The sequence below is a fragment of the Callorhinus ursinus genome, unplaced genomic scaffold (assembly GCF_003265705.2).
Source record: "Callorhinus ursinus isolate GAN/ISIS: 27379988/994484 unplaced genomic scaffold, GSC_fseal_2.0 scaffold31, whole genome shotgun sequence".
NCBI classification, from domain to species: domain Eukaryota; kingdom Metazoa; phylum Chordata; class Mammalia; order Carnivora; family Otariidae; genus Callorhinus; species Callorhinus ursinus.
The window spans coordinates 10,039,526-10,056,644 of NW_027397093.1; the positions used below are offsets into that span (position 1 = coordinate 10,039,526).

General features: G+C 42.4%; 1 protein-coding gene across 1 annotated transcript in view; it reads right to left on the bottom strand.

Annotated features, from left to right (window-relative positions):
- LRMDA (leucine rich melanocyte differentiation associated) overlaps nt 1-17,119 on the bottom strand; it is a 1,074,443-nt gene that overhangs the window by 682,908 nt on the left and 374,416 nt on the right. Inside the window, exon 4 of the mRNA XM_073878762.1 lies at nt 8,461-8,573. Within this exon, the coding sequence (XP_073734863.1) occupies nt 8,461-8,573 (113 nt within the window). The remainder of the gene's footprint in view (nt 1-8,460; nt 8,574-17,119) is intronic.

A 17,119-nucleotide genomic window follows, 5' to 3' on the forward strand; every position in this document is an offset into this window, starting at 1 on the left:
ATCCAAAGGAATGAGATCTTGCCATTTGCAACGACGTGGATGGAACTCGAGGGTGTTATGCTGAGTGAAATAAGTCAATTAGAGAAAGACATGTATCATATGACCTCACTGATATGAGGAATTCTTAATCTCAGGAAACAAACTGAGGGTTGCTGGACTGGTGGGGGTGTGGGAGGGATGGGGTGGCTGGGTGATAGACATCGGGGAGGGTATGTGCTCTGGTGAGCACTGTGAATTGTGCAAGACTGTTGAATCACAGATCTGTACCTCTGAAACAAGTAATACAATATATGTTAAAAAGAAGAAGAAGAAGAAGAAGAAGATAGCAGGAGAGGAAAAATGAAGGAGGAAAATTGGAGGGGGAGATGAACCATGAGAGACGAAGGACTCTGAAAAACAAACTGAGGGTTCTAGAGGGGAGGCGGCGTGGGAGAATGGGTTGGCCTGGTGATGAGTATTAAAGAGGGCATGTGCTGCATGGAGCACTGGGTGTTATACTCAAACAATGAATCATGGAACACTACATCAAAAACTAATGATGTAATGTATGGTGATTAACATAACAATAAAAAATTTAAAAAATAAAAAAAAAATAGACCCAAGAGAAACACTTGCATGAGTACATGAAAGCCCATAACGAGGACATTTACTGATGGGACTAGGAGAAATTACTAACAACCAAAATGCCTATCAGAAAACTAACGACCAAATAAACTGTGGCATATCAATACTACGGAATATTGCACTCAAGTCAAAAAGCCCAAGTACTGTGTATCAACAGGTACTGATGTGGAAAGTCATCTGAGACATACCACTGAATGAAAACGGCAAGCAGCTGAACTTAGTACTATAAATTCTTTAGTATTTGTGTACAGAGATCTGTGTGTATGAGTGTATAAATTCATGGGAGGAGGATAAGAAACACAGTCAACTCCTAATATGGTTCCCCCGAGGAAGAGCAGGGGTAAGGATGAGGGGCAGCCAAAGTGGACTAAGCCTGAGCAGTTAGCAGTTAGTACACTGTTGTGTGATCATACACTAGTTGTGTGATTTCATTTTCAATAAATAAAAAGACGTGGCAGAGCAAACTTACCGCCCAGAAAATTCTCCCAAGGGTTCACAGGCTTTTCTGAAATTTATAAAAACAAAACAAAACGAAGTGGAGGTTATAATGGAGGCAGATGAGAAGCACAACAGTGCTATAGTTTGGGCAGAGAGCCCTGTGCACTGCCAGATGGCACCATGACATTAGAAGGAAGGTTTCCACAGGTATCAAAAGAGGAAGGCGTGGTCCCGCACAGGCATGTTTTGTCTTCTCCTGTGAAGGGCTCCTAAAAGCCAGGAGCATCTTTTAACCTGGCACAGTGTGAGCTACACAGTGCCATTTACTAGGTAAAGCAAGGTCCTCATTTGATGCCTGCCTCTGTGGAGTGGAAAGAGGGGCCACGACACTGTCAGTGGGGAGTCAGTGGGGCCCCAGAATCCCTGCCCCCCCGACAGAAAGGAGTCACATGGAACCAATCACAGCAGACGGCTGATATCCAGTAACCTTCTTCTACAGACTTGGAGCTATCTGGGCTATAAATCCTGAGGAAAATAAACCTCTTTTTGCTCTTTCTAATTAAAAATGTGAACGGGAATAGTAATCTCCATAAAGCCACACAAATTGCTTTAAAAATGCCAATTCCTGTTGGGCCAGTAAAACAGAGTTGTGTGTGCTCTCCTACAACTTCACAGAAAAAGAGCAGGGTATTAATGAGTATCACTTTAAATACCTGTGAATCTTGTGCTGTGGAGTGGAATTGCTTCATATGGTCATTTTACCCCTGGGCTAGTGTTCAGGTTGTTTGGTTACCTTAGCTCTGTATAAACAAGAAAAAAATTATTTCCCACATGTGCCAAGCACTCTGCAGCTTGCCGCATTCCTTTACGTTTATAACCCAACTTAATTCTTCCTACAATCTTTTTATTCCCATTTCACAGATAAAGAGACAGAGGCTTCAAGACCAGTGGATTATTTTCACCATATTACATTTGAAAGGCAAAAGCATTTATTGCATCTTTAGTCAGCATCCTGCTCCTTTTGCTAGATGCTAAATCAACCCTTTGTTTGACTAAAGAGCAAATTCAGCTTCTCTCTCTTGTGTGACTATCTTTTTGCATCTCTTTTTATGGGGCGTTCCAAGAGCCTTTGGGGAGAGCATCTTTCCTCGCATTCTTTCTCCACACTAAAGTGGCATGGGGAATATTTTCTTTTTCTCTTTGTTACACTGGGCTGATGCTGACTTAACTACTTGCATCAATGTCAAAGTCAGGTTCAGAAACATGGCAAAGCCTCTGCTCCCTCATCAGGTTTCTTGGCTTATTTTGAGGAAGAAAGAAGAATGAGTGTTTAGCCTCTACCTATCTGCCCAGGAATTTGCAAAGTTCATTACATGCCTTATTTGCTCTTCAGCACAAATCTGTGAGGGATGCACAATGACCCTCATCTTATAGATAAAGAAACACAGACTCAGAGAAGCTAACTTGCCCAAGGTCACATGCTAGGGAACAAGTTCATAGTCTGCATATTTCCAAAGCCTTGGTTATATCTCACTATGCCATGGTCTCTGTGGGACTGAGGCAAGAAACAAACATTTCTTTCAAGTATTATGTATAGGATGATCATCTAAATCTGAAGTTCTGAGAGTAAAAAGTAGGGAAAGAGATTTCAATTAATATTTATACCAGGAAAAACAGGCATAAATTGAGACTATCCCAGGGAAATCAGGACATACGGTCACCCTGATTATGCGCCACACGAGGGAAGATCACCCAAGGGAAAAAAAAAAAAAAAGAATGTTCTAAAACCCATAAACCGTGAGTGATAAATGTTTCATTCCAGGAGGACATGGCTGTGCAGACGGTCAGGACCTAGCTTAACCTCTACAAACCTCAGACACAGAAGGAAATCTAACAAATACTAGAGCTACTAACTGAGATGAGCTCCTCTCCCACCCTGACTGTGTTTCCAACAATCAACAAATCTTTATTGCTTGCCCCCATCATGTAACAGTAATTCTAAAAGTGGAGCCAGGCAAAAACCAGACCATCAAAGACATACACCACATACACTCTAGGGGAGGAGTCACCGTGGAGGTCTGGCTTTGTCCTGGAGCACAAAACACTGGCAGGTGCCTCATAGATTTCCAGAAGCAGTTCAGGAAGACCAAAAGCTGTATTTTCTTCCATGACCCCTCTCTTTCACAGCAAGCAAAATTGTATGATTATGAGTAGGAAGCTGCCAAGACCTAGAAAGATCACTTGCTGGGATTAGGCAGCTCTGGAGGTGTCCAGAGGATTAGGACATCTTCTCATCCCTATGGTGTGGAATAACCCATGGAATCCCTGTGAAATTACAGACTTGGCTGCTTTCAAGGACACAACCCAGAACATCTTTGCATTCAAGATTCAACATCCTAGGGAATAACTGCTCCTTCCTTTTTCATGACATAATGCTCAATTATTTATCATTAAGCTTAGTTTTCAAATTGGGTTATTTCAGATGCACATATGACCTAGCAGTAACTAACCCCAACATCAGAACCTACTCACACAGGAAAATTTACACCACAGCACTCACTTTAATACTAGGTTGTTGAATAGAGCACTGGGTGTTATTCACAAACAATGAATCATGGAACACTACATCAAAAACTAATGATGTAATGTATGGTGATTGACATAACATAGTAAAATAAAATTTAAAAAAAAGACTAACTGGGTGCATGCATGTGCAAGTGTGCATACATACTTTGTTTGTGTGGAGGATTCAGAACAGACCAGGATACCCCAATGATCACCACTCAAAGAAGTAAGAGAATGTGCTTCTTACAACCCAGGAGATAATTTTCATTTTCCAAGGCTAGTCTTTACATTTACTGTACTGGCCACCAGGACAATCTGGCTGGGCAGCAGAAGATGGTAAGAAGTTTTATAAAAAGGAATAAAGAATGATTTTTCCTTTAAAATTGTTCCCCCATTCTACCTCCATCTGTGGAGTCCATACTAAACCTCTAGTTTGTGGACATTCACTGTACACCTGACCAGTACCCAGAGGTCCCAAGAACTACCTCCCACTGCTGTCTTCACTCCCCTAAAATTCCCACCTGCCTCTCCACCGAGGCCAACAAAACTCACACACACACACACACACACTCAATGGAAAGGAGAGAATTTCCTTGCGAGCTCTGTCCAGATTTGCTAACGATTCAGGGTCACATGTCAAAGCTGGACCAAATTTTTGAGACCATCTCCAGGAGAGATTTTTTTTTTTTTTTTTTTTGTCAGCAGTCTCAACTCCAGAACATCAGCTATGACAGGTAGTGGTCCAAAATAAAACTAATTTAACAACATTTCCTACCATGCAATTAACCTCTTCCACAGAATGTTGCTTTTTTAAATGTCTGTTGCAAAATAGGCTCCTAAATGAATATAATTTCCCACCCACCTCTTAGCAAAAATTATGTGTCATTTCACACCTAATATATGCAGATTACAACTCTCAAAAAGGAACCTGAGAAGTCAAAGTTGTCCATCTCTGTTTTTCCCCCGTTTTTTTTAAAATCTTGGTTTACATTGCAATCAAGTGAAGTTTGGCTTCTCAGGTGGGGCTGGAAGTTGAGGTAAGCTAATAAAATGGCCTGGGGCCTACCACCAGCCTCTGCATCCTGCCAGAGAAAACCACTCCCACAAAGCCTGGCCTTGATGGGAGCTGAGTCATTAAATAAGGACCTTCTGGAGATCCCAAGGGCGGATACTTGCCCTCTTCCATTTTGGCCCTTCCTAAGGCCACATTCATGGATCTCAACGTACGGGGACCTTCTTTGCTTCCTGAAGCCATGCTACAAAGGTGGATTACTTAAGAAACAATTAGGTGCGTACACAAAGCAATTTGCAGGCAGCCGCACTCCTTCAGCTTTCTAAGTGAAGGGCCTTTCAAGGCTGATTTATAACACTGTCGTCTTCAGAAGGCAAAATAATTAATAGGAGCATGGACTTCTAATTTCAGTGACTTCCAGAGAAAGTAGATTTCATTTGATTTATGACGGCCGGTGACTTTGCATTTTATCAGTTCATTCACTCATTATTTATGCTGATGGCCAATTTCAATGGGTCGCTATCATCTAACTCGCTACTAATCAAAGAGAATTAGGGTTCACTGCATTATTTAGAAGTCGCTAATTTATCTTCAGAACAAGTAGTGAGAAGTTTGGGGCCTTCCACAAGAAAAAACTGAACAGCTGGCTGGAGCCAGAAAATTTGGTCAGCATTATAAATGAGTTTTATCAGGGGTATTGCAAGTTGATGAGTCTCGAGTCAGAAGGAGAGAATGAAGAAAGAAAATGAGAAGCCAGGAGAAAAGACCAAACAGAATAAGGCTAGAAAGAAGTAAAAATAAACCCTGCGTTACCACGGTGGTCTGACCAGCTCCCCGATCACAAAGGGCCGCTCTAGTCCTACAACCCTGGGATTTGGGCATCTGTAGAGTCTTAGGATTCAAATGTCCTAGCACCCTTCCATTTAGTTCAATAAGCAAGTATATTTGCACTGAAAAAAGCCGAGTTGCCTTGTTTCTCATTTTAAAGTCATTTTAATATGTTCTAGACACAAGATAATGGATCACATTTAAACACGAGAAAATTAAGTCCCATCAGCAAGTAATAACACCCAATCATATTCAATCATGTTGAACAACCACCTCTACCAAAATGATCCTCTTCTAGGTGAGGTTAAGAAAACAACAATTAAAAAAAATAAAAAAGAACAGGTTGTTGTTTTTCTTTTAGAAAGACCCAACTTTAAAATCTCTCCATGTCATTTCCCGTAAGGCAATATATTCTCTCATGTTCCTGCCTCCAGACTTTTGTACATTCTGGTCCCTCTTCCCAGAATACTCCTTTGTCTTGATGCTTACCAAGTAAATTCCTCTTGTCTTTCAAATTTCAGCTTACCATGTCTAACTAGATACCTTTTCTCTGCTCTCCAAACTCCTGAGACTGCCCTGGTTATTGCCCTAATTGTCTGTACTCTTCGGTGGATTATAAGCCCCATGAGAGTAGGAGCTGAGTGATGTCTTAGCTGCTAAACACCAGGACCCCATATATCTGCTGAGTCAATATTGTTGATTATGTTGTTGTTTTGACTTTAATGTTTTCTATACCATTCAATAGTTATTGTCTCAGTCCAATGTCTACCCTTTAGGACAACTAGATGGTAGTACATGAGCAACAGAAAAACACTGGTTTCCTACCCACCCAGTATTTCTTGGCAGCTTAAAAACCAAGGAGGGGAATAAAGTAAGTAGAAAAAAATATCAATTTTTGAACGCTTTTAAGTTTGAATGGGAATGCCCAACTCCTGATGTTAATAAGGACTTTGGCAGATTGTTGGGGCAGTTCCAACATAACCCAAAGGGAATATAAGACTCCTAAAGTAAAAGGCTCTGTCATTTGCAATTTTCATAATAATCCTACTATACCTTTTTATCCTAAATGAGATACAAAAATGGCTATAGACTAATATAAATATAATCTGTGGAGGAGTTTTTAATCTTTCCATTCCCAATCCAAATACCACTTTTTAGCTTTGACCAGGCTCTCCTTGTAGTTTGTACCTGGCCCGATGCCAGACTATCAAGGTGCTCATATAATAAATATGGCCTTATTAAACTGGATGGAGTAACCACGCAGAGTTATGACCATGGGAGTTTCTTTAACATGAAAACACCATGTTTATCATATTGATGATCTAAAATAAAGTCTGGGACTCCAGCATTTATTTTCAACCAGTTTCACAATTTATATGCTACCACAAGTAAAGTAAGACTCATGAAACACAAACCAGTTCACCTTCACACTCTCATCAATTGCTTTTGCTTCTGGCTACAGACGCAGCAAACACCCTTTTCCTGTAAACGGTACTGAAATGTGTGGCCACATCAAATCCGACGCTGTTAAGTTTCTAATCTCGCTTTCCTTCAGTGTATGGGATTTTACACGACCCAACTGTGTCAGGGTCTTGAAAGGCCCACGGACTGCCAAGAAGTCCTCAGACACCAAAGAACTGCATCACTTAGGGTCAAACCTAGAAAAAAAGCTGTTTCTAAATATTCACAACAGAAGGCATTTCATGCAGGGACTTGGACACACAAATGATGGAGAAGCAACAGCAAGAAACCACAACCACCCTCGGGCTGCAGAGACAGTGGAGGGCGGGGCCGAGATCTCCCACCCAAGTGAGAATCCTGGTGGGCCATATCCCATAGGAACTGGAACCAGGGCAGAGACTCATCCCCGACAAAGAAGCCAGCAGAGGTGGGTTAGGGAGAAGTGTCCTGGCTTATCCTTCCTCCCACCTTCCAGTCTCCTACCAGCACCTTCCATTGGTCAAACCCAAGAGGAAGCCAGCTAATGAGGGCGCTTGGGAAATGCTCCTGCAGGTGACAGCTCCTATGACAGAGAGAAAAGCAGGTCGAGGGCAGGACTGGATCTGAGAAGGTCTCTGAGCCAGATGGAACTTTACAAGAAAGGAGATGCAGCCTGTTGTCTACACTGCTTTCGCTTTTCCTCCCCAGTGAGTAGCTGAAGTCTGAGTACACAAGGTAATTAGAGAGGCATTAAAGTAACAACTCCAGTGGGTAAAACTGTAATTCATTTGGGGTTTCCTGAAGATTTATGAGCCTAGTTCTCCTTTGGAATTTGAAAGTAAATAGGCAGATGTGTATGAAAATCTGTAAAGAAGCAAGCAGGAGACGAGGTGGCTCACCCTGGATGCCGACCACTGGATCGCATCGGCGGGCCTCAGCAGGGCAGAGGCAGGTTTGTAGGCCTGCTGAGTAAGTAGTGATGCTGGGTAGAAAGCTGCTAATTTAGCCAGGGAAGCAATGGACTTCCATTCCAATACCCCCAAAGAAAACCCACACCCTACCTCAGTGGCACGTTGAGACCTGATTTGTGACCTAGGATGTGATCTATTCTGGAGAATGTTCCATGGGCACTAGAGAAGAATGTGTATTCTGTTGCTTTGGGATGGAATTGTTTTTACCTGTTGGCTATTTTGAATAACACCACAACATACCTGTGTGTGCAAATCTCTCCCTTTGAGATCCTGCTCTGGATTCTTTGGAATATAAAGCCAAAAGTGAGATGGTTGAATAATAAAGTAATTCTATTTCTACTTTTGTTAGGAACTCATTTTTCGGTCTTTAATCCAAAATAAAGGCCTAAGGTTGCTCTTTTACACGTCTATGTCCAGTTTTGCCAACACCCCTTGCTGAAGAGACTATCTTTTCCCCCTGCACTGTGTAATCTGACACCCTTGCCAAAAATAACTTGACCATATACCCAAGGGTTGAGCTCTCTATTCTATTCCGATGGTCTCATGCCTGTCTTCAAGCCAGCACCACACTATCCTGATTACCTTTGCTTTCCAGTGTGTTTTGAAACCAGGCAGTGAGGTCCAACTTTGTTCTTTTTCATAATTGCTTTGGCTATACAGGGTCCCTTGAGAGTCCAGATGAATTTAGGATGGTTCTATTTTTGCAAAAAAAGGAAAAGAAAAAAGAAAATGCTACTGGGGTTTTGATAGAGATTATAGTGAATCTATAGATTGCTTTGAAGAATATGAACAGTTTAATAATATTAAGTCTTCCAATCTACCAACACAGAAGGTCTTTCCATGTATTTGTATCTTTTTTGATTCCTTTTAGCAATGTTTTGTAATTTTCAGTGTATGGGTCTTTCAGCTTCTTGGCTAAGTTTATTCCTAAGTACTTTATTCTTTTTGATGCAACTGTAAATGAGGTTAACTCTTTTGGTGTTTGTTGCTGTTATCATTTCTTGTTGGTTCTGCCTCTCTTCCACATTTAATATAGTGCTTTTCAATAACATTAGATGACCAAGAAATATTTGTTTTGAATGGAAGACTGAATGAATGAATATATTTGTCTCCAGCTAACCTAAAAGGGAATGTTCAAAGGGTTGAGGCTGCTTCTCTCTTTCCAATAAGTAAGACCACCTTCGGCAGTTCGTTCCAGTGACATTGGTACAGATAATAAACACCTTGCTAGCCTCGATCCTCAATTTGTGACTTGTGTTGATAAAAACAATTTTACCAAATGCAAAGCAAACAAGACCAGCACATGGCTTTTCTCAATATTTGACTTATGCCTTTTATTTAAGACCTGCTCTTTATTCACTTTACCTATAAGTCCTTCTTTCCTTTTAATTAATTTGAGTGATTGGAATGAATTTGCTCAGCAAGCTGGGTGAGGCCTCTTTGTACCTTGCTGAGTTTGAGTTTACAGAGAGACGCTCTCACCCGAAACAAATAAAAACATTAAACAGAGAGCAGCAGCATTACTACATGAAGTAAAGTACCCTTGGCATTTGAGGTCCCAAGGGGGAATTCCTTAGGAAGAGCCATAAGGTAAATCCATAGCAGTGATGATATGAAACTTTGGGGGTAGGCCCCCACATTATGACTGTACACCCTGAAATGCTAGGGAAAACTAACCACACAGATTGAGAGAGATTTTAAGCACTAAAATTCTATTATCATTTCATTCTATTTCCAACTTCTTCCCTCTCTGCCCCCCTGTGGTTCTTTTATTTATGGATGTAATGCAGGAGGGCCCTTTCCCAGTTTTTCTTCTCTCTCTCCAAGTCACAGAAAATTCAACAAATCAGGTCTCCCTATGACACAGTTACAGAAAATGTAGACATGCCAGGGGGCCCACAATCAAGAACTCCAAACACACCAAGCACAAGTGATAGCCTGATTCCTGGCTAAAATAGTCACAACGCTCCCGACCTTTGCAGGTGCCTGCCTCTCCTCTCCCAAAAAAGAGAGAGAGAAAGAGAAATGCAAGAACACAGCCTCACGGCCACTATTACAGAATACCCGACTCAAGGTAGGAGGTGAACACGGGACCGTCGAAGGCAGATGAGAGGCCCAGAAGCTGGGAGAACACAGGACTCGTTGCCGGCATATCATGACAGCCAGGCAAAAGCTGAAGAGTGGGAGTTTTTGAAACAAATGCCAGTTAAATGATCCATTCAGTTATACTTGATATGTCTGGTATAATATAGCTTGTTCCAGATGTCAAGTAATATTGCCAAACCATGCTCACTAATGTGAAAACCATTGTTGCTGATAAGCCTAAGTGTTGTTGGATTTGTACAACAGCCACCCATCTGCAAACAAAATATTGCATTATGAAAAAAAAAAAAACCTGTGGCTCATAAATTAAGCCGACAAAGGGACTGACTGAAAAATTTATAAAAAAGCAGTTTTCCCCTGAGAAACTTTTTTTCAAATATTTCACGTTTACACATTTAAGTTATATTCAATTTTATACAAAAATTATAGTAATTGTCCTTCACCTAACATGAATGTTATAATTATAATTTCAGTATTGCTGCGCTTCAACACCCAGCTGTAAGAAAAGTATGGTGTGTTCACGACCAACGCGGGAAGAAACAAATAGATTTGCAGTGTCTGATGTGACCCCTTTGAACATACAGCTCTAAAATATCCATTGTTCATAAGATTCATAAAGGGCTGCATATGTACATCCCAACTCCCTTTTCCATTCGATATATATGAAAATGCAATTTACTGTATGTCAAATGAAAAATGCAGTTTTCAAATGCATTGACAACAGGTGCTCGTTAAATGATCAGATGCTATTTGTTACCTAGCCCCTTACTCTCATTTGCAGCAAGATAAATTGCATTTTAGAAGAGTAGTGCGATCTAAGGGGTCTTGACATGTTTTTATTGATTTGCATAGGTTATATGCATGTATTCCTGTTTGTAGGCAAACAGTGCCACAAGTAAATCCAAGGCGCCGCGCCTGTGTTTCGAGAAAATGAGAGTCATCACAGGGGAGCCAAGATGGAGTGAGCCTGGGTAAAAGAGACACATCCAGCCTGCCGGAATCTCAGAGCCTCTATTAAGATTTATAGGCTGTAGGATTCTTTTGGGCTTCAACATTATTCTTAGTAAACCCTTTCTGTCTTCTGTTGTTTATAAAAACTGGCAGCTTTAGCAAAGACAGAAGCTTAAGTTGTAGGTAGCACAATTTAACATAATAGTTCTCCCCGTCCTCCAAATAGCCTAATGCTGATTGTGCAAAAGGAAAAGAGAAAAGGGGAAGAAAAGCCACATGAAACCACATACCATAGGCTGTTGCTCTGACACGGATGGATTTGGCTGTCACTACAGAAAAGCATCGGTGAAATTTGATCATATTTCTAATGTCAAAATTTACTAACTTTTTAGACTCCCGGGTTTCATTTCTCATTTGATTTTTCATTTTGTTATCTCAGCACCATCAGGCCCATCACAGAGAGTAATGCACCAATTAGCCCAGGGAGTCACTCACTCAGAAGGGACTTTTTCATCTACAGGGGCTTCCCCTCTCTACTGCCACTTCCACCGCCCTTCCACCCAAGAATCACACACCTTGCCTCCAGCTCCCTTCCCACCTCCACCCCGAGCATCCACCTCCCCTTTTAGAGTCCAACACTGACCTGGGTATGCATGGCTTTATGGCCTCCCCTCTGCTGTGGCCCTACTTTAAATGTTGCGTTGTTACTGATCTTTTTACCAATTTCATTGTGAGGACTATAGTGTTCTTCCCTTAGGAACCTTCTAAGAACCTTATAGTCCTCCCTGTTAGGCTGGTGAAATGATTAATAGCAACTTTTGAACCACTTGAATTTCTGTTCCCCACTGTGCCCAGCACATGCCCTGCCCAAAGCAGAGGACTGATACAAATATTTTAATGTGATAGATAATAAGCACTACCTCTGAGTGGGGATCTGTATTTTCAGGTCCCTCTCTTACACATTCTCCCAACTGATTCTCACAGCTGAGGCATACAAAAGTCATGACCGTCATCCTCCCTTCCCTGGATTGGAGGAATTTGCAGAGACACAGTTCAGGATGGACACCAGAACTCAGGATCCCTAGTCCAGTGCTTGTCCCCTTTTTATGCACTGCACTCATCACATGGTGTATCTCTCCTTCAGGATGATTCTCAAACCCTGCACCTCATATAAAATCTTCTATAATAAACAAACAAAGTTATTTGCCCACCCATTGATAGGCATGTCCTTATTCCAGGACACAGCATGCACTGAGTTGTTGCATGCCTCACTGAGCATGAAGATATATCCAGAGCTCATCTAGTAGCTGGGTCCACAATGGTCAATAACCATGCCTTTATTTTTCCCCTGAACTCATTCATTCGTTGTCTCAAAGCACTTTATGAAATTCTGTTTTTTCCAGGCATTATGTCAAGGCCCAAGGCAACAAAGATGAGTAAGAGAGTTTCTCTGCCCTCATAGAGCTGACAGTCTTGTGCTGTAGTTTTCCAACTCTGTGACGACAATCCACTTTTTATTTGACATTACAACTCACTGTATGTTTATACATACACACTCCACACAGCCCTCAGAAAACACTTCATAAGGCAATAATTAACCCTACTCGGCGCAATGCACTCTGATATTTTCTCTTATTTTATTCATTTCATCTCTTTATAAAATGGTATTTGCACCCATCTAAGTTAATTTCAAAACAAATAATGGATCAGTACCCACAGTTTGAAAACACTCACCTAGTGAGAATGTGGAATGACCGAGATCAGGGGTTAGCAAACACATCCTATAAAGGCCAGATTGTAAATATTTTTGGCTTTGAGAGGCAAGCAGGAAAATCAAGAATATTATGTAGGCATTAATAAGAGGAAAAAAACTGTTTTCTACTTAATGTTTACTGATGAAATTCAAAAGATTATAATAATAGAATGTAAATTTTTGTAACACACATTTAATAATGACCAGAGTAGAATTTATATATGGACACTGAAATTTGATTTTCATGTAATTTTCAGGTGTCACAAAGTATTATCCATCTTTTGATTTTTCAAATTATTTACAAATTTAAAAATTATTTTTAGTTCATGGGCATATGAAAAGAGGCAGCAGGCAGGCAGCTGGCCAACTCCTAACTTAACAGCAAAACCAATCTTTATTAATATCCCTAGAATTTCAATTGTTCATTACAATGCTGGGTATAGAGAATACCTTAAACTCATGCTTGAGAAAGATTCTGAAAAATGTGGGTATCTAAATAATTGAGGAACTTTACATTTAACCCTCTCGACATACTATGAGTTTGGTCCCATTATCTCTATTTTACCAATGAAGAAACTGAGGCAGAGAGGTTAAGAGGACTTACCTAAAAGCTTCCAAGCCCGGGCATAGGTGCACCACATCCATCGAAGCGTGATGCGGGCTAAGATGACCAAGGAGGGGAGACAAGATCAATTCTGGAACAACAAGCCCTCACTCCTCTAGAGGCACCAGGAGAAATTATCATGCATTCCAATAAACACATTTTCTCTTCTACCATGCAGATTACCAAAGAGGGCCAAGGCCAACTTTATCTGCCTCTTGCCTATACGTTGATAAGCTTCAGGGGACTTGAGTCTCGAAGTCCCTGAATGGTAATCACTTGGGCTAGCACATAAGTTACCACTGAACCTCATTCACAGGCAAGTTTTCGAGTTTTAAAAGATACTAAGCAGGAAGACAAATCCCAGTACCCAAAGTACATATATTCCCACCTCCCTGTGCATTTGGCCTAGTGCCCACACAGCAAGAGGGAACAGGGTTCTCAAAGTTTGGGCAGCAGCATGTGGTAACCACAACGCATGACCCAGGCTCCCGGGGTTGAGTCAAGTCTATGTTGTGCGTATGTTCTTCTTGAGGGCAATCGTTCACACAGACAAAACATAGCATTCCAAACCTCAGGTTATATTTATGTGCAATAATAAACTGTGGGAAATCCAGGGCTACTCAACGTTTCCAAGGGATATATGTACCTCACTGGGGAGTTAGGGGGCCCACGAAAGGAGAAGATTAAAACACAGCCACCATGTAAACCCATTATTTGTCATGTTGGTAAGGCTTCAAGAACCATGTGTGTTACTTTTAGGAAGAATGTGGACTCAACATAGCTAAAATAATGCTTCTCATTACTTCAAACTCAATCTCCAGTCTATGAACTCTGCTGAACATGACCCCCAGAGCTAGAGATTATATGAGCATCGTCACAAAGCCTTGGCAATGTTAGTATTTACAACACAAAATACGTCCTTGGATAGTAGAGATGTCGGTCTTTAACACACAAATAAACACTTAAACTTATCAAATCAAGGCATATGCAGCCAGCCAACAACAGTTGAAACAATGTAAATGTAACAAGTTAAACACTTAGGAGGTTACCAGTAGGTATTTTCTAAAATGACTTACTACACAGTTCTCCTCAGTTCTGCCTCAAGGTACTGGGGGTTTTAAAAACACATAGTTTCTACAAAGAAGGGACAACTGTAAAACTGTATTTTATTCTTCATAATGCATTACTGGCAGGATAAAGTAGTATCTGGTCCTTAGGTCTGTATTTGAGTTTCAGTGCTTTGTATTGTTTTCTTCCCGCCCCCGCCCACCCCATCTAGTATGATACACACACATGAGCGCACACAGGCACACGCAATGAAAACAGACTCGAATTCATGGACCCAGTATCTCTGGCACTAAATGTGAAGCTCGAGGCAAGTAAACGTCAGGGATTTAAGTGTGTGAAAACTCTATAAAGAGAACTCACTGCCAATTAATCATAAACTAACATGCATAGTAACTATAGAGTGCTTTTCAGAGTTCCCCAAAACACTTTTGCTTGGACCAACCCTGGGAAGAAGGCATTAGTATCTTCATTTAACAGACCAGAAAGTAAGGTGACATAAAAGCCAGCTCCCCATTTTCTGGTGGCAGGACAAGGGGCTGAGGCATGAAGATCAGCAGGCTGGACGATGCACGGAGGCAGAGGAAGGCTGTAAGTACGTGCCAGCCAAGACCTCTGCTCTCAAAGGCCTAAGAAGCAGAAGGAAAGAGAAGAAAGGAAGGGGTAGAAGTAGAAGTGCACGATACAGGTAGGACTGATGAAGTTTTGCCAATGAGGGGGGAAAAGCTTCTGGCCCACTGATTTCAGAAACCAACTTGTAATATATCACTGCAAAAGTTGGATGAATCCGGAGAAAGTAGAACTGCAAAGTATCAAGGTCAAAAGCCATAAATATTTTCACTCTCCAGCAAACCTGGACAGTCGGCTGGGTAGCAGGCAAGGTGAAGTGGCCAAGAGAGTTACTGCAGAACGAGTGAAAAGGAAAAAGAAAGGTAGCCCACTCTACCTTATCACGCTAAGAGTGCACAGAGAGTTGATCTGTCTGCACACCCTCCCCATCCTTGCATGCCCTTACTTCCAACGAAAAAGAAGTGTGTTCAGCAGAATCATAGCACATGCACTTTGTTTGTGCTTATTAAATAAAAAGAAAGGATCACCTTCAACTATATTAATGATGGACTGGTGGATGAAGGATGCCTATGAAAATTCACAACATCTGTTTGCTCCACTCTCTTCTCAGCATGCTGCACCTATTTCTCATGCTTAATGATGCTCAGCCACTCTGCAAGTTTTACGAACAAATGTGTGTTTAGCCACATTCATCATTCTGAATGAGCGTTCTTGATGAAGCCTCCACTGGCCTGTTTCGCTCTTTCTGCTACACTTTTAACAAATGACAACGGCCCTACGTATTTTTCATTTGTTAAAAATAAAAAGCTAAGTGAAGGATAGGCCTGGAGGATTTTTTCCCCTTCCCTCTGACTCCCCCTAGAAACTTGAGCACGCCATCCATTGTATTCCCATACCCACCAGCCCTGGCACTGAAGAGGGTGTGCTGGGAGAGCTTACCTAGAATCTTCGGTGTCAAAGTGCCACTGGCCAAACCCCACCTGGAGAATCCTGTCCCAGCAACGGATCTTTCCTTTCTCTAATTAGCTACCACTCTTGGACTCTCTATCACACAGCATGGTATTTAAATATACGCCCTGACTCTACACTGGGCAGGACTTTCAACCAACAAGTTGGCATGAAATCACAAATTGCTCTTTGTATCACCAAGAATGTTTAAAACCTATTAGATTGGAGGCGGAGCAAGATGACGGAGGAGTAGGAGACCTAGATTTCGTCTGGTCTCAGGAATTCAGCTGAATAGGGATCAAACCATTCTGAACACCTACGAACTCAACAGGAGATCGAACAGGAGAGTAGCAACAACTCTCTGAACAGAGAAGCGACCACTTACTGGAAGGTAGGGCGTGGGGAGAAGTGAATCCGAGGCGATATTCGGGAGGATAGATGGCGGGGGAGGGGCCTCCGCCGGCCGCTTCTGGCAAGTGCTAGAGCCGCGGAGCACAAAATCGGACCTTTTAGAAGTTGGCTCGGCAGAGGGACGTCGCTGCAGTGGCTAAGCGGGGGGTGGAATCCTCCCGGGACAGTGTGGTCTCAGGACCCTTGGGGTCACAGAGAGACCGGGGGTGCCTGAGTGCGGCAGAGCTCCCAGGTATCAGAGCGGGGAAGCCGGCTGCAGAGACGGAGCCGAGTCGCGGGTTCTCAGCTCGGGGTTGCCATAAACTGTGATCCGCGGCCCATTCGGGCCACGGCTCCTCCAGCAGGGACCCAACAAGCAGCAGATCCGGGGAGACTCCCCTTTCTTCCCGGGGAGGAGCGGTGCGGGAACGCACTGCAGGGATCTGCTGGGTTTGGAGACTCCATAAAGGGTCGGGTGCCAAAGATAGCAACGCTCGATCACAGGCCCGGGAGACTGGGGACACGGAAGTGACTGCTTTTCTCTGGGGGCACACTGAGGAGCGGGGCCCCGAGTTCTCAGCTCCTCCGGGTGGAGATTGGGAGGCCACCATTTCTGCCCTGGTCCTCCAAAGCTGTACCGAGAGCTTGCAGGGAACAAAAGCTCCTGAGAGCAAACCGGAGCAGCTTCCTTAGCCCGGACCGACAGGGCGGGGCAATTCCGCCTCCGGCAAAGACATTTGGAAACCACGGCAACAGGCCCCTCCCCCAGAAGATCAGCACAAACAGCCAGCAAGCCAAGACCAAGTTGATCCATCAAGGAGAAAGGGAGAACTCCAGCGCTAGGGGAATACTGCACA